The sequence below is a fragment of the Phoenix dactylifera genome, unplaced genomic scaffold, assembly GCF_009389715.1.
Source record: "Phoenix dactylifera cultivar Barhee BC4 unplaced genomic scaffold, palm_55x_up_171113_PBpolish2nd_filt_p 000357F, whole genome shotgun sequence".
Classification (NCBI taxonomy): domain Eukaryota; kingdom Viridiplantae; phylum Streptophyta; class Magnoliopsida; order Arecales; family Arecaceae; genus Phoenix; species Phoenix dactylifera.
The window spans coordinates 250,823-273,686 of NW_024067815.1; the positions used below are offsets into that span (position 1 = coordinate 250,823).

Here is a 22,864-nt window from a genome sequence, read left to right on the forward strand (position 1 = left end):
TTCGACCCCCCATAAACAGATTTGGGTTTGGCCTAAACAGGTTCGGATCATAAACAGATTGACCCGTTTAACCTATTTATTAATTGGGTCGGATACAGGTTTAAGATGTCTAACCTGTTTAACCTGTATAACTCGTTTAATATATGGGTCAGGTTGGATAAGGGCCACAGCCCACAAGGATCCATCACCCGTTTAAAATATTCTCTCCAAGTTCACTTGGGCATCGGTGCCCCCTTTTTTTTTGGTTCGACCTCTCCCTCTAGTCCACCTCCTCCCCCAACCTCGAGCTCGCCGCCTCCGACCCCTCCGACGGTGCCGACGACCCCTCCTGCCTCCCCGACCGCCTCTTCCACCCCCGCAAGCCAACCCCCTCTCTCCCCTCCCGCCGATTCGTCGCTGAGCCGGTCGCCGCCCGGTCCTGCTCCTTCGTCGACACCCACGAGTATGTCGCCCACGAGGTCGCCGCCGGCCGCTCCCACAGTCCCATGGCAGCGTTGCGTCCTCCTCTACGAGCTTCTCTACGACCGAACACCCTTCGTCAGGCCCAACAACAAGGCCACCCTCCGCAACATCGTCAAGCAGCCCCTCGCCTTCCCCCCAGCTGGCGGCCCGGCCGACGTCAAGGCCCCACCCCTTCTTCAAAGGCTTGAACCTAGCTCTCCTTCGCTCCTACCGCCCCCCCGATCATCAACCCCACTCTCTGGTTCAGATCCAAAGACTGAGAGGTATGAAACCCTAACTCTAGATATCCTCCAAGGATCCGGATCATCCCTTGGTACGTGATCTTTACGAAGCCATAGCATCTGGGTTCCCGGGGCGCGATCTCCGCGGGGGCTTCGGGTTCGGAGCCGGATCCACGATCCAGATGCTGTTGTTGCCGAACCGATCGAAGCCCGCCGGCGGCGAAGGAGGAGCCACGGCGGCCGGAGGTCTACTAAAGCGGTCGCTCAACGAGATGGAGAGGCAGCAGCAGTTACAGCTTCAACACGCTCTTTTTCTCCGATCGGTGAAGCAGAGGACCCATCTCGCCTCTCCCATCTCCTCTGACGACGGGCGGTACATGAGGCTCGACAACGCATTGGAGTCTCGGAGAGCTCCGATCTGTTGAAATTTTTCAAGCTGTCGAGGTCCCCGAGGACAATTATTAAACGGATCGGGTCAGATCGGGTCAGGTAGGTGGGGTCGGGTTCGGCAGTTTATTAAACAGGTTAAACGGGTTGGGTCGGGTTACCTGTTTAATAAACAAGTCGGGTTCAGGTTGTAATTTCTGACCTGTTTAATAAACAGGTCATGTTCAAGTTTATGATTTTCTGACCCGACCTACATCTGACCCGACCCATTTATGTCTGACCCGACCCGATTGCCACCCCTACTCTCGGCCTCTCTCCCCCTCTCTCTCACCAAATCCAAGCCTCTCTCTCGGCCTCTCTCTCCTTCCTTCCTCTCCTTCTTTCCCCTTTCATCCCTCTCCCTCCCTCTCTTTCTCCCTCTCTCCCTTCCTCTCCAACTCTCCCTGTTTTGATATGCCCATGAGGATCCTAGTGTTATTTTGATGCTTACAAATCCATTGAGGCCATATGGAAGTGCTAATGCTATTAACTCAATTAATCCAGTACATAAGTGAGTAAGGAAGAAATATTCGATACATCATTGATATATGACACACCCTCGATACATTCACGATACATTAAGAATATATGGTCAAAACCACTCTCAAGAATTGATAACGAGATATAATTTGTAATAGAGAATGGTAGAAAGCTCAAGAATCCATTTTGGCAAAGTTTCACGTTAAAAATACCTAAAAGGGCAATTCGGTAATTTCTACTGTTAAGGGTATGAAACTCTATTGTGCCATGCATCGTAATTTGCTTGGAATATCATATTATTGTTTCAATGTGCATAACTAACCTTCAAAGTGCAGAAAAACATGGTTAGAGTCGACCCCAATTAGTTTAGAGTCGACCCCGATACATTTGGCACGCCTTGGAACGAAGTGGCATGCCTTTGGAACACTTGGCACAGAGTAGGAGTCGACCCTAGAAGAGATGGAGTCGATCCTGGCACGTTTTAGAAACATTCTGGCACATTCTAGCACTTATGGCACGGAATGAACAGTACTTGGGTCGACCCAAGTGAAAGTTGAGTCGACCCCATCTTCAAGCCTCAAGAAAACAAGTTTCTGGAATCCTTGAGAGGGTCGACCCCAATGGAACTTGAGTCGACCCAACCTTGAGTCGACCCCAAAAAGAGTTGAGTCGACCCCAGTGAAAAACGGCTGAAATATAAGGTTCTGTGTTTCCTGAGAAGGCTGACCCCAATGTAGCATGAGTCGACCCCAGTGAAAGTTGGGTCGACCCCAAGTCTGATGAACAGTGGTTTGAGTCGACCCCAGAAAAGTTTGGGTCGACCCAAGCACGGGCAGAAGCATAACGGCTAGTTGTGCAGAAGTGCTTTTTGGACTTCCAACGGCTATAAACGGCTAGTTTCTTCAATCCAACGGTCAGGAAGGACTATTTGAAGGTTGGAGAAGTATTTAAGAGGGAGTATTCATCAGAGGAAGCAAGCTTTTGGAAATACATCAAGTGCATTCAAGAGAAAACCCTAGCAAGGCAAGCTTCATTCAATTACTTCATTCAAAGAGCCAAAAGGAAGTGATTGAGCAGATTCCAAGAGACATTAAGAGCTCCACCAACCCTTGAAGAGTGAAGCAATCTTGACAAAGAAGAGAAGAGCCTTATTAAAGGGATAACTATATTCTAAACTCTTCTTTGTAGCTCATAATTGTTTTATTTGCTCATTTAGGAGCTTTAGTTCCTTGTTCTTTATTCTTGTTGTAAGGTTTGTTGGTAAGCCCGTAAAACCAACATTGTAGGTTGTTGGTGAGCCCGTAAAACCAACGGTATAGGTTTGTTGGTGCGCCTGTAAAACCAACGGTGTAGGTTGTTGGTGAGCCCGCAAAACCAACATAGGTTATTGGTGATCCCGAAAAACCAAATTGTAAAAGTTTTGGATTGTGAGCCCGGAAAACAATCCAACTGTAATCCGAGGGATTATAGTGAATTCCCAAGGAAAGGCTTAGGGAGTGGACGTAGGTGCTTGAGGTGCACCGAACCACTATACATTGTTTTGTTTGTGTTGTGCTTGTTCTTGTATTTATTCTTGCTTTATATTTGATTCTTGCTCTAAGGTAAATTCACAGAAGTAACTTAAGAAAGCTTCCACCGCACTTAACTATGAAAACATTTAAAGCACCAAAAATTCAGAAAAACCCAATTCACCCCCCCTCTTGGGTTGTCACCAAGGTCCGCCGTACCGGTACCGGTCGGCGTACCGGTGGCGGCCCGGACCGGTACGAAACCGGTCCCGTACCGGTCCGTACCGGTGGCGTACCGATCCGTACCGGTGGCGTACCGGTCCGAACCGGTCCCGTACCGGTCCGTACCGGTCCCGTACCGGTTCTTCAACAATAAATTACCGGTACCGAATTTTACGCTGATCCGGTACCGGTCCCAGGCCGGACCGGTACGTACCGGCCGGTACGGACCGGTACGGCAGACCATGGTTGTCACGTTGGGCAACAGCCCGGAATGCCACAATATGGACCTATATCTTGCCTAATTGGTCGCCAACTAGTACGGCCTTCAATATCGATTCAACAAACCTTGGGTATAGATATATACAACAAAGATTTGCAAATGCTCCAGCAAGAGGAGGTACTTTAATTTATGTTTAAAATTGTAAGAAAAAGAGCAGAAGATATATAAGATAACATGGAATCATGGATGGAGTTTATAAAAAAGATATGGAGAAACTAAATGGCAATACTTGACGAATGAGGATCCATAAAGCAGACCACAAATAGTTGAGAATAGGTTGAATGGTTATGGTGGTTACGTAATTCATCTGTTAGGTGGTGTCACTTTGATATGGACCAACGAACATGTACCTTTGCAATTTGTTTATGATTATTAGTCCACATTATGTGAAAATTTTATTATTGTGATTTTTCTCCATGAGAATTTCTACTTCCATTTTTCTCGAGAACTAGGTGGAAGTCTAGCTCAAAATCAGGATAAGGCTGAGATCAAACCCAAACTTCTTATATCAATACAAGAGACTTTACCAACTTTGCCGGTTGACACCCTTAAGTTTTTCTTCAATTTCAATTCTATTATTGGTATTTTAATGTCATTTTTATATGTACATTTCTAAGGTTCCTATGAGCTCTATATACCTGCCATCGAAGTAATATTTAGTCCTGATATTGGTATTTGTTTTGAACCAACTGCACCATCTACATATCTCTTGAGCTAGATATAATGTGTTAATTCAGTGGCTCATTTAGGCAATGAATTTCACATGCTCAAATTGCTCCAAAAGAGAGAGAAAGAAAGAGAGACACGTGCACTATGAGGTGGCCCATGTTGCTTCTGTAGACTTGCCAAGGGCAAAATTGCAAAAGAAACTGAACATAAAGAAGCAGACCAAAGAATATATCAAGAGAATGGTGCTTTTTTTTTCTGGGAATCGCGCGCAGACGCGCGAGCGGAGAATCGCGTGCGTAGTGTTTTTTTTATGGGAATCGCGCGCAAGCGCGCGCAATTCCCTGCGCCCGCGCGCGATTCTCCGCATAGGGAACCACGCCCGCGACTGGTTCCCCAGCAAAGAATCGCGCCTGCACGCGGTTCCTCGTGCGGCAGCGCGCCCATGCGGGATGCCAGCCCGCGTGGGCCATTTAATGCCACAAAGTGGCACGCGTCCGCGCGCGTTTTTTGTTTTTTCTTTTGACGTTCACACGCGGCCGCGGCCGCGATGCCACTCTGCAGCATTTAACGCGTCCGCGCGCAGACCCTTTTTTTGTTTTTTTATATATTTTTTTTGACGTCCACGCGCGGTCGCGTCCGCGTGCGCGTCTCCGGTTCGGTACCGGTTCCAACTGGTATCGGTGCTCACCGATACGTCGGTACGGTCGGTCCGACGAACCTTGATTGATACCATGATATTCCTTTTCCTATTGTGTAAACTCTCCAGACATAATGCTGCCACAAACATGATGATCGCATGGTACTTGAATAACGACCAGCATAGTGTCACCTGGGTGCTCTTCCTCAACATATGTATAAGATGGGGCATCACCTCTTGTGCCACCATGATGAAGCTCCATGATCAAAGGAAAGCAGATTTACAGTCCAATACCTGACTAAATCCTAGTGACATGGCTCTCTAACCATGCCTCCACAGATTCATTTTGATTTTTGGGCAAATCTAGGCACTCTTCCAAGAATAATGGACTCTAGATTAATGTGCAGCTGGAAAAATGCACACGCACATATCCAACTAAGAATTGTTTCCTGCAGACAACCTGAACCGCAACAACCCAATTCTAGTACCTGTCTAGTGCAAAACTATTTTAATATCAACCATCATATGGTTTGACATTATGCTCGTATGATATTTAATGTGAAACTCTTGGCTATGTCCTTCAGACTTGGAAAACTTTAATCTATGTTCAATTCAAATGAATCCAAGCCAGTTAATTTATGTTCTCATGAGATTGCACTGTGATTTAATTTCATGCTTGTGCATATGAAAAAGCAAGATAGAATCCTAACCACCCCCCCCCCCAAAACAAAAAAACCCCCGGAACAAAAAAGAAGAAAAATAGGCTAGATAGAGTCTTGGTTCTTAAGTTAATACTAGCAAGAGCATATGAACATAATCATGTCCATAGATAACATCAAAATGCTGGTGGAACCATTTTTCATATTTGAAAAACAAAGGGATTCCTAATGAATATTAGTTAAATTTCAAGTTGTTATATCAATGTATATTATAAAATTCTCATATGGATAAAATGTGAAGTCATACTTGATATCATTGTATGTAATGACAAGTCTACAATATTATAGATGGTTTATTTGCTTGTCAACAATAAAACTTTATGACCCTTATTCTTGCACCAAGCCATGACTAAGTGCATGAAATTTATTATTTGTTGCTATATCATGTGATTAATTTTACTGATTAGTTTTACTTTAATGGTTTGCATGCCTTAGTTGAGCAAATTATTCTAATTCAACAGCATATACATGTGCAAACATACAAAAGTATATATATGTTGATGCAATGTTCCTGCGAAACCAAAGTTCATATCTTGGTTTTACTGGAAGATGACAGTTTCACCACCATGGATTGTATTAGATAGTGTTAGTTGTATGGGAGTACTTCTATAATTTAAATGTGGCCACTACTGCATTAAACAGTGAAGTAATCAATAAATCAAAAAAATGTGCATTGGTGGCAGCAGTCAAATGACAAAGATACACCTATGCTAGCTTAAGCATTAGATGGGAGATGCAACTGTCATCTTCCAGTAGGAAAAGTGACAAACTTGGTCCACCCAGAGCAAGATAACTATACCACATATGCAAACATACATACATATATGAATGTTTTGTCGTTCATATATCCAAAATTGATACACACAGAACATAACAGAAAATATAAGCTGAAAAGATGGTTGTAAGTCCATATTCTGTGTAGTTCATTTAAGAAGTTGAAACTTGGACAGTTGGACAATGAAGTCAGAGAAGAGAGAGACAAACCTTTTGTAGCAGAATAAATAGGGTCAGCATACAAGGGATAAAGACCTGAGGCTGAGCCCAGATTTATTATCACACCAGGCTTTTTTCTAGATAGCATTGTTTGAATCTGAGAAAAATATTTGTGATCAGATAACTAATAGAAGGAGCTTTCAGTATATTTTACACAGTATATATTAACTAAACATTCTTATCTGTTATAACAACAAAATCTTACAGATAAAATAGGCCCATTTTCAATGGAAAATTAAAAATTAGATAAATAAAATCAAAATTGTTAAGCCTAAGTTTGAAGCTATAGACTTGAAAGCATTCTATTCCAGCCATGGTATGTTGTACCGTACCATACCAGACAGTACCGGTCCGATGCCGACACTCGATTTGCCAGACATACCGCATATCGTACCATACCGACACTATAATAGTATGGCACCGGTACAGGATCCGGTACCGGTACGGAGGTCGGTACCGATACGGCAAACCTTGATTCCAACAAGTCTTTTAATATCTCTTTGTAACAATAGTATTCCACAAGTCATCTTCCTCTTCCAGTTTTTATAGAATTTAGCCAAGCTAATGTTCACGTCGCTTAAAATAGGTCACAGCAGAAGTGGCCTTAACTATTTTTCTTGTGCAAGTTTTCCGACAACCCAAGTCATGCCCCAACCATGGGAGAAGCCAGGATTCCTATGTAGGGGGCCCATAATGTTATTTAATAAAGGCTTGTTAGACTTCAAACACAATCTTGTCATGTCATTAGGGCTTGGAACTAGGCCAGGATGGGCCACACACTAGCTTAAGTGCAGCCCAAAAAATTTGTTAGGGCTTCGGTCCGAGCTTAGGCTCAAAATTTCTTCCCAAATCCCAGCCAAAGCTTGAGGCCTGCTCGAAGCCCCTTTGGGATGACCCGAATAAGCCTGTTTTAGCTAAAAGGTTGGGCCCAACCTGAATTGCCTCAATTGACCAAAAATTCTTGGCCCAATTGGCACAATGGTCTAGACTAAGAAATGCTGAACCGGCCCATACCGAACCGGTACCAGCTCTAACCGGTCCGGTTCGGTGTTAAAAACTGGTACCGGCCCATATCGGCCCATACCGATCCGAACCAACCCGTACCGATTCCAAATTTTTTTGGAGCTTTTGGATGCGTGAACCAAGACCGGTACCGAACCAGTACCGGCGCCCACCAGTACATCGGTACGACGGACCTTGCTCTAGACTAACCTAATAATGAATTCCTGGCAAAAGATCCTAATAATGAATTCGGGCTAAGATCAAGCCGAGTTTCGAATCTGGCTTTGGGCCAGAAGTCAGGCTTGGGCTTCTGACTAGCCCAAGCATTGGCCAAGCCCAGCCTAAAAATTATTTGGGTCCTATTTTTAGGACCAAGCCCAACACGAACAATATCGGGCTTGACTCGAGGCCCAACCTGAAGCCAGCCCTACCCATCAGACCTTAAGCTGGCTTTAGCCCATTTCCAACCCTATATATCATATATAACCATAAAAATAAAAATCAACTAATTAATATTTTTAACTAATAAACTATATTTTTAAATATAAATTGTCATATGCCGCAACCATACTCAATATATAGATCTTCATCTTCTAGGGCAAAATTTTGAAATGAGCATCCTCTAAATTAGAAGATCTTTATATGGAGAGTATACATCCTTTAATTCAATTTCAGGCACTAGTGTTCAAAACCAATTATTTCCGAAAATAGTACAAAAATCCAAAAATAACTATAGCATAGTAACCTTATCCATCATATGCAACTACTCGAGTTAGTTCTTTCTATGCGACCTTGACTATGACTTTCATCTTGTTTCTAGACATTTGTGCCGATTAAAGGAAATACAATCAAAACACTTTTAAGAAATGCTGTTTATAAGTAAGAGGCAACCTCTCTAATAAAGCTTCTGAAAATACAAAAAAAAAAAAAAAATCATCTTATCATTGTTTTTACTTATGCTGGTTAGTAAGACTTCACATAGATTTATTATAATGCTTAGTAGCAATAAAACTAAACCAATTACAAGATCTATTAGCCATAAAAATTGTGTGACTTTGAAAATGTTCTACAAGAAGACTATAAAGAAGAAAAGAAAAATTGACTCTGTTTTACTAGCCTATCAATTTTCTAACAGAGTTAGAATGACATGGCCAAATCAACAACCTGAGGCATTGTTTATTTTTTATTTTTCTTTTGTTGAACACAGCTTGGGGCACTTTGATTTCAGCACTTACAGTTTGTGGAGAGTGATGAGAAAAACATATAGGTAGGAGAAGCATAAAAAGACTTGGTGGAAAGGCCTTAAATATGGAAGGGACGATCCAGAAATTCCTTGAAATTGGAAAAGACATGTTGCAATGCAGAATCTCAAACTACCGGGACTGCATGTCATTTTTTATTCCCTCTGGTACCCCCACAGGGCCAATCCAATTCTCCATCACATCTTTCCCCATCAGACAGTAAGGGCTCGTTTGGTTCGCGGGAAAAGAAGGGGGGAAAGTGTGGTCAACGGGAAAGTAATGAGATGCCTCTTGTTTGGTTGGAGTTTTCAAAGGAGAGAGAAGGAAAAGTTGAATTCCCATGGGAATATGATTCCCACATTTCATGGGAAAGTCTTTCCCATGAGAAACATGGGAAAGTTACTTTCCCATGAGGCAGGAATTACTCCATTTTTACTTTTTCCCAAAAAGTCCCTTCAGCATTAAAGAAGCATTAAAGAGACATTAAAAACCTAATTTTTATTAAGGGCATAATAGAAATTATACATAACTTTCCTAGGAAAGTGGATGGCCAACCAAACATAAGCACTTTGAAAATTTGTCATTTTCCCATGGTCAACCAAACATGCCAAAAGTACTTTCCTAGGCATCCTTTTCCTAGGAATTTGTTTCCCAGGAATCATATTCCTAGGAGGGAAAATACTTCCCGCGAACCAAACGAGCCCTAAGTGAATGCCATAGTGGTGCAACATTATTACTTTTCCTCATTTCCCCCATCCGAAAATCTGAAGGGACAATTGATTCTAATTTGACTTATTGTGTTTCTTTTTTTCTTTTTAGCTAGTGGGCCAGGCCTTCCAGCAAATTGCTCATCACATTCACAAGGGAAGGAGGCCTTTGAAGCCAGGCTCTTAGGGGGTGCTCTGCTTGCGAACTAAGGAAACCAAACTCATTGACACCAAGGTGGAAGTCACCTCTTATTCTATCAGTCTATTCAAAGTCTTACTTTCATAACCCATTATTTTGCCTATGAACATTGAAGTTTAAATTTTGATAAGCTGCTTAGGACAATGATGTCCTCCTATTCAAAAAGATAAGGATTAATAAACTTCCTCTTATAGAAGACCTACTTTCTATTAGGTTGAGGCACATGACTGACAAGAAACTCATTTGGATGAAGCACAAGTATGGTTTATCACAAAGGTCTTAACTGTTAACTTTTGGCCAGAACCTAATCAAACTGTTTCAAGAATAATGTACCGCTCATGGTTGGACCTGATCATAGAATAGTGTTTATGATCTGTTCAGCTAAAGCCAAAACAATTACTCCAATACAGTTCAGAGTTTCAGCCAAATATCACTGGATGAACATCAATGCTAGGTTCAATCATTATTTGGCTATTCAGTGTATTTTAGGATTCATTTCTTTATTGCTTCAAGTATGACTAGTGTCAGATATCATTTTTATTTGGGAAATTAATATCCAATCCTTTTGTTTGAATGCCATCTTACATTTAGTCCTTTACACAGTTATGGTTGTCTTATACACAGTTATGCATGGGCTAGGGATTAAACATGAAATGACCCTAGAAATTAAGAGCCAGAAAAAATTCAATCACAGGTTTTAAATATAGAATGGCAATCAATACAAGGACAGACCTCAATTTCAACTTTTACTTTTACTTTTTCGAGTTAAAATAAGGGTCAATTACTTATGATGATAACTCAACACCTTACAAGCACCTAACAAAAAAGTTCTACCTAGAATCTCATTCTTGTTTCATAATCTCTAAGGAAAATCTCTTCCCATACACTTCCAAAGTGCTTCCTATTCTAAACTTTTTTGAGAGATTCATTTCCCTGCACTTACACCTAAATCCATTTCCGCAACTGTTCCCACTTCAGGTAACTAAGTTCCAGACTCCAAAAGCATTTTATTAAGATTAAATAGCGTTATTTTTGTTGAGGAGAAGAGGTTAAAAGGAGTTGAAGGAATAGATTGAGCCTCCCTCCCCCACTGAGTGGATTCACAAGATTTGAACTTGAACTTGGATAATTCGAGCTCAGTTCTATATCTTTAGATCTTTTCAAAATTTAAATTGTAACTCATGTACCGATATATAGAACCATATACAATGGTAATCAACATACCAACTTCATATTTCTATGCATTTTAACACTCGTACAATATTTAGATACTTACAATGTTATGAATAAGAAGAGTAGATTGTTGTCAAAAAATTGAAAGATACGGTGCAAACTGGACTCGTATATAAAATGATTATTTATGTTTTTCTTTTTTTTAATAATTTTTATTTTTCAGTTTTCGGCCTTTCAAGCTTTCACCCCAAAAATATCACAACCATACTTAGAAAATTTCAAGCAATAAAAAGTATTCAAAATTTCAAATACCATAATATGCACCCTCTTGGATTTTTTTTGTTTATATATTATTTTTCTTATTTTACTGGTTTTCCAATATATTGCATTTATAAAAATCCAAAACATGGAGCAAACTATCAAAATCATTGCTCAACAAGACCAACTGAAACCCAAGTCTCCAACCTAATGTTTTTAGCCTCAGTATTGTGCCCCATATTGGTATCTAACTAAGACATATTGGTATAGTATGGCAATGGTATATTCTAGTACCAATATATGGTACACTGGTGGACTTGGCAGAGCACTTTTACAACGTGTTGGTACAGGGTGTTCCAAGTCCCTATACCAAACCAATACCTTATGAAGTCGCTAAAGTATGCCCTGTGCCCCTCAGCGCGTCAGACATAAAATCTTGCTCAAAACCTTGAGTGTAACAATCTTACAAGATTGTTAGAAAGAAACATAGATGCAGTTAGTGAAAAGAAAAATATAATTCTTCATCATATATTTTGTCGTTCTTTTGAGTGTTGAGTCCACATTATTGTTTAGATTCTTTAGAACATTAAAAGATGCTACAAGAGGAACTCCACAAGAGAGAAGCAATTGATGTAGGACAAAACCAGCTATTTTACACATTAGTGAGTTAACTCATCCATTGAACGGAAGTGCTATCATTGTAAAAATTTTGAGTTCTACAAGTATCTAGTCTAAGCTTTCCCCAGTTCTGCCATCATGAGAAAATGAAATGAAAGTCAAAAATCCAATTAGACTAGTAGTCTGAGCCATTTAATTAACTCTTCCTTTTTTCTCCTTTTATCTTTTCGTTTTTTGTATCCTGGGAAACAATAAGAGGTTAAAAATTTTTAATCAAGAGACTAGTATGCATAATACAGATCACAAACTCGCAATATATACTAGCATTAGAATTTTTTGTTGCAGGACTTCAAGTGTTCAATTACTACTGATAGTAGCTTTCATCAAGTTCTTCACTCCCGCTCTCTCCTTTTCTTTTGACCAAGCACCTCACTGGCAGCCTGTTTTGCATTATATTGATCTGCTTGCAAAGAATTACTACAAACCATAGCTTTTTGCTACCTTGACAATGCCAACTTATACAATCATGAATTTCATCACACAACAGTTCTCGGCTTCTTGCGATAAAGGTTTCATCCCTTTCATCATTTTCTTGAAATTCTAGCTTTCTTCACATTTCACAGAGCACCCAGATATATAGGTGAGCAGCTCTGCTGCTCAAAAATACTATCTAGCCTGTAGGATATTCAGTATAACCTAATCTCTAATATATATCCACAAGTTTTGTCTTCAAGAAGTCGCAATTTTAGTGGGTGTATAAGATATTTAAGTAGCAGAAAGAAAAGTTTCTAGATTAAGGTTTCAGAATGAAATTTGCTATGTCATCACAATGAATTGCCTAACAGTTATTAATGAGTATGCATACCCCAATGCGTGTACAATCAATAAGTGCAGTCAGGTTAACATTGACAGTACGTCTCCATGTGCCATTCCCATCAGTTTTGTCTTGATCAAATGGAACAATATTGCCAATTCCAGCACTATTGATACAGATATCGAGTCCTCCATAGGTCTCCACATGCTTCTCAAAAGCAGCAGCAACATCACCTGCTCATTATTAATTTTCAATTACAAGGCCATTAAATAAAGAGTCAAGAACTTACATACAAATAATTTATTTACATACCGATGATTTCTAAGATGTACCTGATCAATATGAACCAATAAGCTTCCTATAATATTTAATTAAGTTAAATGGTGGAAATTAAGATAACTATGGATTTCTCTTCAATTCATTTTATAAAAAATGTAATCATAAGGATGGCATTAATGTTCATAAAGCATTTAAACGTAGTTATTCCCTCTTGCGAAAGTATATCATGCACCATCAAAATCAAAAAAAAGAAACATTTGTCATGATTTGCAGATCTGAAGATACAGGTGGACTGCCACAATTGGTTTAGTTCCTCTCCGAAAATTTATTTATTTTTTATGCTTTTGATATTAATCTTGTGGCCACTTGATGCATACATAGGTAACAGCTTCCAAAACGTTGTTCTTGTTATATCATGTTTTGCAGCAGATCATGGCTCAAGATCACAACAACATTAGTTGTGGTCATTTATCATCTTCTGTACAACTATAATTTCTGCAAGTGCATATTATCATAGGATCAGCAAGTGAATATCATCCAACCGCTTCTTGGTAATAGCAGATGATAAATCATTAGAAACATTTGGTTGATGTTCACAACCATAATCCAATTGATTTTCTCATATGTCTGTTTTAGTACATGGACATTCAAAGCTTTAAAAGAAAGAAGCACGGAAGAATAGCTATCTACAAAAATAATTATTTTTCTGAGAAGTATATACAATACCATTTGTAGAATAAAGGTAAATAACAAAGAAAGAGGAATCCTTCATCCATAATTCAGGCGATAATGTGCAGAGCATCAATGGTAAGTCAGTATCTACCCCTTACTGTGCTATATTATATTTCATATGCAGTTACTTTTGTAATTGTAATATAGTAGTTTACCTCCTCAGCTAATGAGAAATCCAGTCACATATTTAGGCCAATGACTTCAATCCAAAAGATGGATAGAAGTTTAGATATTTGTGTTGCTGTATTAAGCTTGGAAAAATTTAAGCAGCAAAAAATAACTAATAGAATCTATTTAGTTTCAAATTTCAAAGAAATATCTTAAGGTATAGAAATTGATAGTTGTCATACGCAATTGGGAAATGGGAATACTTACTTGCATTCGTCACATCACACTTGATAAACATAGCAGGTGGAAATTTAAGTTTCAGATGGAACTTCTCATTCTCTTTTCCTATCAAAAGAGCAACTTCCTTCCCCCTCTCTTCAGAGCTGTCAACCACAGTTACACATACACCTTTTTGTGCAAGAGCCAAGCTAAGTGCTTTACCTACAAAAGTTTGATAGAAAAATTAGTAATAGGCTTTACATACACATTACCTGTATAAGGATAATTTTACGTTACAAAGAAACATGTAATAACAAACATTATTGCACAATGGCACATTGGTTTGACATCTAAAGATCTCTTTTGATCTCTTAAATTTCCTGAATCCTGATCTAAACAAAACTTATAATATATTGACAGATCATATTTCAGAATATTTTATGATTTGAGCCATTTGGAGAAACATTAATAGAGCAGTCAGTGCATTGTAACTTGTTTTAAATGTTGAAAAATCAGACTTCCTCTGTTGTCATCAGTCACAGGCCCGCAAATAGTAAAGTGACCAGAGATTCAGACAGGCCCTAAATATATTCGGTATGTAGGAATTTACTCTTCATGCTATATACTTGATTGATAGTTCAGAAAATCTGCTCTGATAAAGAGTGTAGAATAAGCCTATATACACAAGAAGGTTTTATTTAACAGACAAAGTACCATTCGAGCATTATGCAACTGCAAGACGGGAAAAACCCAACTTCCAATTTGCCTAAGATTTTATGTGAGTTACTTCTTTTTTTCAATTTTCAAGATTTATAATCCTAGCTACTCATGGTGTAAAAGAAGCTTTCAGCTCAAAGCAATGAGTAATGGATTCATAAAATGATAAAAACAATAAAAACAATATAAGTAAAAAACCATAGGAGAAAAAGATTGCACCATGTACAAAGTCCATGATAGTGATGACTATGTAATGGATGAAGATGGTTTATATACTTTTTTCCACATAACTAAAAAATAATAATAGCAATTTCTAACAAAAAGGTCATGATGGCAGTTCAACATATGCCGAACTCCAGCAGAGCCGACCCCAGTTTATTTGCCAATCACAGTACTCTCAAGAACAAAAAACTCACATGGTCTCTACATCAGCTCTTTGTCCTTAAGCATCACTAAGAACACATATGTCGATAAAACAGAATCCAAAAGCTTAGAGAAAATAAAAATTTCGCAAGTAAGTGTATTCAGCAGGACATAAACCATCAAGTAGCCGCCAAGTTGTTGACCATTGTGGCAAAATGAAATCCAAATAAACGGAGTATGTGATACCCCACTGTACCAAATATGTAATCCCAAACAAATATGTCCGTTGGAGAAGAGATGGAACAGAAACAACTTTCCTCTTATTATGGAATCCGAATGTTAGAGCACTTCTATAAGTGATGGACTCTAAGATCAAGTATGACAAAACCTCAAGACCAAGTCTACCTATATCCACATACTGGCTACGTGAACTTCCGAGTATCTCAATAGATTCCGAAGGTGATTCTATTCCTCCCCTTTATTTTATTTTTTATTTTTTAACACTAGTATCAAAGTGAACCTGTTCATGGCCCATGTGGATTAGGGAATATTGCAACATAGATCTAATTGGGTTGACCAAGAGTTGATCGTTGTATTTATGACTAGATTTATAGTACTTTTGATTGGATTTGAATGGATTTGGATCCTTAGCCTAATGAGAATATCAGAGCTTCAATAGAAGTATGTAAAGACTTGTACGGGCATATTTTTGGCCCCACATCAGCTATATACTGAATAGATCTTGATTGTTTGTACACAACCAAAGAACCCAAGTAACACCTTCTTAGCTAGCCTTTCGGATGAGGTTTTATGTTGTTACACAAGTTCAAAGCGACCCATCACCATATCCATTATTTGACCAAATTTATAAAAAATGGAGGGCAAAAAAAAGTAAAACTTGTACTTTTGATCTATACTTTTGATGTTCATACCGATCAGAAACTCTTTCCACTTTCCACCCTTTGAGTCATCCATCACATCTTCACACCAATTGCCAATCGATAAAAAAAGGCATCACTCGAACTTATTTCAACATAAAACTCCACTTTCCAACACGGAAGGAAAGAGAACGGGGAGAAGAAGGGCGAGAGCCTGTCCTGTCCTTGCTCTCTCCCTTTTTTTACCAAACAGGGCAATCTCACCCAGTTTCCTAATGACTGACAGTCCCTGAACAAACCTCTCGCAGAAATTTTGAATTTTCTACCACAATCTTCGGCCAAAGAAAACATACGCGGCAAAGAAATAAAGAGAGAAATCAGGTTACCGATTCCGGAGGCGCCGCCGGTGACGAGAGCGGACATGCCGGGCTTGAGCTCCATCTTAGAGCCAATCTGAGCTGGGGTTCGAAAAACTTCTTGGGCGGAGACGAGGGTTGCGAACCGGTGATGATATTAATAGAAGACAGCGAGGAGTGACGCCGAGTCAAAAGACGTATCAGGCTGCCTTTTTCCGTTTGGTAGTGGATTTGCGTCTTGCCTTCTGGAAGTTAGCATGGGATTATTAATACGACGGTCCATTGGAAATATCAGCGGGATTTGGATCGCCTCTCCCAATGTACGTGTTTCGGCATGTTCGCCACTTTGTGCGAAATGTCGACCCATCTGGTCTCCCATTTCTGGACCTCCTTGCCGTCACTTCGGCACACGATCCGCATTGCCAAGTGGGTTGTCCAAGGCCCATCTCAATCATGTTGATGGGTGACCAAGACATATAGATGGTTGGAGATCTCGGATGATCTTGGCGAGAAAGTATAGATTTTCGAAAAGAACTGATATTTTCCGGCATCCCCGTGGATATCTTATAAAAAAAAATTAAAATCTTGGCCTGCATAGTAAATACAAAATTCTTAAGCATTTTTTTTTTTTGTCAGAACGACAGATTAAATAGCTCTAAAAAGAGTACATCCTACCAGATCACGGAAAAGTAAAGAGTACAAAGAGGGAGGAGTGTCTCCCATAGATGTCCAAAGAAACTCCCCAGAGTGCCGGGCGACGAAGGAGGCGACCCAGTCTGCTGCCTGGTTCGCCTCCCGAAATACGTGTGCTGCCTGGAAGCCCCCAACTCCTGGGCTAGTCTCCGAGTATCTCTGATGAGAGGATGGCCATCGCCATATCTATCCACACCTCGAATCCAGTCAATCACCACAGAGGAATCCCCCTCAAGAAGCACCCTCTCGGCACCGAGGACTCTCCTCGCAAATGATAACCCCTCCCATGCTGCCCGAAGCTCTGCCCCTACAACCGTAAGTCCTAGCGTGCGCTGACCCCCGGCTGCCACCAGCCTGCCCCAGGAATCTCTGATCACAAATCCAATACCACCAGTAGTACCATCCACCAACATACTCCCGTCGAAATTCACTTTAAGATGACCAAGGGGTGGGGGCACCCAAGAAACGAGGGCGAACCTGGGCGCTATGACAGCAGATGAAGTGCCCCAGATGTCTCCGGCCATCCCAACAGTGAACAATGCTGAGGCTGCAATAACCTCCCTGGACTGTGATATAGCTCTGTCAAAATTCTTGAGCATAAGCTAGTAATACGCCACAGCTAAGATTTTAATTTTGAAACTAGACCTCGCAAGCTCATGATATCGTAATTAAAATTAAAAACTATATGAAGACACTAAATTCGAAATTCATGCCTTAAAATTTATTTTAAAAGAGAAAATGTTTTAAGATACTAATTTAGGTCCAGGATATTTAGAAAAATATTATACTCATTTAAAAATCGTTACAAGTTGTTTTCGAATAAATAACAAGATTGAATCCTATGGTATAGGGTGTGCGAGTTTATATATGTAAAAAGATGTCTCATTATCCCATCCCATCCTGCCAACCGTCTAGGCTCTAGATAGATACCTTTCATCTCTTTTTCTTTCTTTTCTCCATTTCTTCCTTTCTTTTTGTTTTTTTCATCTTTCTTTTTCGATCCCCTCTTTTCCTTTCTTTCTTTTCTTTTTTTTTCTTTTTCCCTTTTTTCCTTTCTTTCCTTTCTTTTTTTGTCCTTTCTTCTTTATTTTCCTTTTCTATTCTTTTTTCCTTTTTTCCTTCTTTAGTTTTTCCTCTTTCTTCTCTTTCCCATGCAAATGGGATTTAAAATCACGCCGCACCATGGTTCTATTTTCTCATAGTACAATACGGTCTAGGATACTCTAGTGTCACCTTGCATGTTGGGTCATGTATTGTTGCCCAAGGTGACAAGCCAAGAGGGGGGAGTGAATTGGTTTCTTTTAAATTTTGGTGTTTTAAAAGTTTTCTTAATTAAGTGCGGTGGATGCTTTCTTAAATTATTTGAATGAGTTAAACTAGAACAAAGATGGAAGATAATGCAAGAATAAATGTAAGCACATGCACAACACAAACACGACAATATATAGTGGTTCGGTGCTCTCCTTAGCACCTACGTCCACTCCCCAAGCGACCCCTTGGGAATTCACTATAATCTCGCGGATTACAGTTGGATTGTTTTCCGGGCTCACAATCCAAAAACCTTTGTTGGTTTTACGGGCTCACCAACGAACCTATACACTTTGGTTTTCCGGGTTCACCAAAAACCTTTGTTGGTTTTGCGGGCTCACCAACGAACCTTTACACTTTGGTTTTCCGGGTTCACCAAAAACCTTTGTTGGTTTTGCGGGCTCACCAACGAACCTTTGCACTTTGGTTTTCCGGGTTCACCAAAAACCTTTGTTGGTTTTGCGGGCTTACCAACGAACCTTTATAAAGTGTTTAACAAATGAAAAGAAAAGATTCAAACTCCTAAATGAGCATATGAAACAATATAAACTACAAAGAAGAGTTAGAAAGTATTTATCGCTTTGAAGTGGCTTTGCTCTTCTTTGTCAATGATGCTTCACTCTTCAAGGGAGGATGGAGCTCTTGATGCCTCTTTGAATCTGCTCAATCCCTTTCTTTGATTCTTGAATGAAGCACTTGGATGAAGCTTGCCTTGCTAGGGTTCTCTCTTGAATGCACTTAATGTATTTTCCCAAAAGCTTGCTTCCTCTAATGAATACTCCCTCTTAAATACTTCTCCAACCTCCAAATAGTCCTTTCTGACCGTTGGATTGAAGAAACTAGTCGTTTATAGCCGTTGGGAGTCCAAAAAGCATTTCTGCACAACTAGCCGTTATGTTCAGCCCGTGTTTGGGTCGGCTCAACCTGTCCTTGGGTCGACCCAACCTTCACTTGGGTCGACTCAAACATTCCTTGGGTCGACCCTCTCAGAAACCACAGAAACCTCAATTTCATCCTTTCTTCCCATGGGTCGACCCAACCATTCTTTGGGTCGACTCAAAGTTCACTTGGGTCGACTCAAATTCTTCTTGGGTCGACCCTCTCAGTAATTCCAGAGAACCGTTTTCTGTCTGTCTTTCTGTCTTGCCCTTTGGGTCGACCCTCTCAGAGTTTGGGTCGACTCAAGCTTGGGTCGACTCAACCACTGTGTGGGTCGACCCTCTCAGTGAATCCAGAGAGCATTCTTCCTTTGCGTTTTGAGGTTCTTTGGAGGTTGGGTCGACTCATGCTTACCTTGGGTCGACCCAACTCACTGTTCATTTGTGCTGTTTTTGCAGGAGTGTGCCAGATGATTCCTAGATGTGCCGGGGTCGACCCAATCAACCTATGGGTCGACTCAATCCACACTTTGCTGCATTCTCAAGGTTAGATTCATCCAAATGAACAAGACCATATATATATTTTCAATTAAACAAATGTACTGAGAGTAATGAACTTATAAATGAAGTATTAATTTAACTTATAGCATGCCCTAGATAATTACTTGTTAATCATCAAAATAACACTATCATCCTCAATCTCCCCCTTTTTGATGATTACAAAATAAAGAGTATAAGCCTATTGATACTTGTCTTTAAAATCAGTTTATAAAAGGGATTGAATTTCAGAATTTCAGCTTTTCATATATACTTGTGAAATCTCCCCCTATATTATTCAAAATTTGCCAATTTGACTTTTTGAATGGCTCCCCCTTTCATTTATAATTCATTAGCAATGAAACTTCAAAAATTTGAGATATCATATGAGTTTCAGGTTATGTATCGGGGTGCGAGAGAAGCGTGCCAAGTTCTGAATTATGATAGAAATTTTTGATCTGATGATTTTTATTGTTACAAATTGCTCCCCCTTAGATATATAAGCTTTCTTATATGATTTTCAATTTGTTTGCCCATTTATTTCTCTTTTCGTTTCATAACTTCTTTACTCACTCTTTCTCACAAAGTTAATACTCTTTCTTTAAACACTATCTTTACATATTCTAAACACTATCTTTACTTCTCCCAAAATTAATACTCTTTCTTAACTTCTCAAATGAAATACTCTTTCTTTTCTTTACTCACTCTTTCTTTTCTTAAAGTGAATATTCTATCTTTTCTTCTCCCCCTTTCTATCTTTTCTTCTCCCCCTTTATATACTCTTTTCTTCTCTTCTCCTTTATATACTCTTTCCTTCTCTTCTCCCCCTTTTTGTTATCATCAAAAACATATATATGGGAAAAGATGCAATTAAGAACAAACTTCAGACTTCATTGATCACAATAGGAACATTTTCATACATTAATGCCCAAAATAAAGATAAGTACAATGTTCCTCAATCGAGATTTAAAGAAATAAGAGAAAAGCAAGATACATATGAGAACTAGATACATATCCTAGGCTCTAAACAAGATCATGAGACTCTCCCGGATCGCTTGGCTACGACTCTCTTGGGTCCAATTTCTCCAAGATCTTGAAGTAATCTACTGTTTGGAGATAATTGGAGAAGATTTGAGAGTGGGGAATAGGGTTTTCAGAAGAGGACAAGGGCAAACAGTGCCCTAGATAGCTCACGGGTCCCCCTTTTAACAGTGGGATCCCGACGTTGGGTCGACTCAAGAAACTTCTTGGGACGACTCAACGTTGGGTCGACCCTATTCTGGGTTGGGTTGACCCAAGTGCAGTATTTTTCTTTTCTCTTTCTTTTTGCTTCTAAAAATTTTTCTTGCTTCCAATCCTTATAAATTCTTTCTGGGACAATGATACATGAGTAAGGAATCTATAGATAACAAGTTTGACTCATGTTTCATGGATTTTTAGAAATTGGAGGAATGTATCATGAGACTACTTGCTCCCTTTTATATTTCTTCAATAAAAAGGATCACATATACCTAATTCTCTCCTTAGCGTGCAGAATCTATCTTCACTCAAGGGTTTTGTGAATATGTCGGCTAATTGTTTTTCAGTGCATATATGCTCAATACATATGTTTCCATTTTGCACATGATCCCTAATAAAATCATATCTTATTTCTATGTGTTTGGCTTTAGGAATGAGATATTTAGGATATAAGCCAGAAGTGATCTCTAAATGTAGATTCCAAAGATAGTTTTGAAATCAAGTGTAGATGGAATCTTTTTCAAGTTATTTCAAGGAGTATCAAGAATAATATTCAAAGAAAGCACGAATGAAAATCCAATACCCTTTTTTTTAATATATTAAGTATATAGCCACATTTGAGCAATCTAATTAATTTTTATAGTATAGTATAAGAGCAGATAAAGATCAAAACTTATTTACTCGAAAAACATAAGATCATGTTGAATCCTTAGTTCTTAATGACTTCAAAGTTCTTTCATGATATAAAAGTATTGGAGCATAGATATCAAAATGTGAATTTATGCAATGTAGGATACATAAAATTCAGGGCTTTGAAAGTTCTTTTAAAGCTCTCTTAAAGACTTTCTTTTACTCCTTTAAAGATCATAGCATCAAAATCAATTAAAATGAATTGGCTCATGATTGAAATGCTAAAGTGCAAGCCAATAAGAGCTCATTAGTAGATTCCAAAGTAAATTTCCAATACTAAGACAAATGGAATCCTTTTCACTTAGTTTTCAAAACAAGTGATTTACCAATTAAGTACAGATGAAAATCCAACTTTCAAAAGATATTCAATGAAGCACAGAGTTTAATACTACTTTACATTTGGTATTCTTTCTCTCATCTTTAGTTGTGAATTTACATGATTAAGTTCTATATGATCTCTCCCTCTGAAATTTTCTTTCTCCCCCTTAATTAATCATTCCATTTGAGAGTTTTAGAATTTGAAGATAATGTTCAATAAAATTGTCAATCTCGAAAATATATTTTCTATAAATTTCAGCTTATTTTCATAAGATTCAAGGTTTGAGATAAGACAACCTTTATAGAACTCATCTCAAGGTATAAACTTATTATATAATTAAAGCAAGTCTTGCAATATAAGGAGGTTCATCAAAATCAATCCATAAAATTCAAGGTATGCATCCAATTAAAGTAACTTTAGGATAAGAATATCTAAAGCTCCCCCTCAAAAGATGCATTCTTCTTTAATCATTCTTTTCTTCTTTAATGATAGAAGCATTTAATAATGCAGGAGTGTATATTCAAAATATTAATTTCTTAGTCATAGTTTTTCAGCAATGTATGTATGAAGCACGATAAATCTTTTTAATATCAAAATAAAATCATATATTAAAAATATTTGTTTGCAATCAAGATCATCAAAAGACACATCATTCAGACCAATATTAGTACACTTTGAAGATAAGAAATGATATGTGTCAGATGCGTATCGGGGCAAGCAATCAAGGCATCAGAATTATTCTATTTTTCTTAAGCTGTAATTTTATCTAGAAATTCATATTGAGTTTAAGCTTTTATATAAAATCAGATTCTGAATTTCATAAAGATTCTCAAGGAGGCTTTCAAAGTTGTAATTTGAGATATGTATCTTCTCATTGTAGCTCATCTTAAATCATTACGATTGAAAATACATATTTCAA

General features: G+C 38.9%; 2 protein-coding genes across 2 annotated transcripts in view; both read right to left on the reverse strand.

Annotated features, from left to right (window-relative positions):
* The window catches only part of LOC103718677 (prostaglandin reductase-3), a 67,938-nt gene extending 51,417 nt beyond the window's left edge, over positions 1-16,521 (reverse strand). The window contains 4 exon segments of the mRNA XM_039118483.1: positions 6,609-6,714; positions 12,681-12,862; positions 14,016-14,189; positions 16,312-16,521. Coding sequence (XP_038974411.1) covers positions 6,609-6,714; positions 12,681-12,862; positions 14,016-14,189; positions 16,312-16,366 — 517 coding nt within the window. The 5' untranslated portion in view covers positions 16,367-16,521.
* Positions 16,522-16,952: 431 nt separating this feature from the next.
* On the reverse strand, positions 16,953-17,573 carry LOC120105754. The gene has a single exon (XM_039118490.1). It carries the CDS (start codon positions 17,571-17,573, stop codon positions 16,953-16,955), a length of 621 nt encoding a protein of 206 aa, XP_038974418.1.
* Between the last annotated feature and the right edge of the window lie 5,291 nt (positions 17,574-22,864).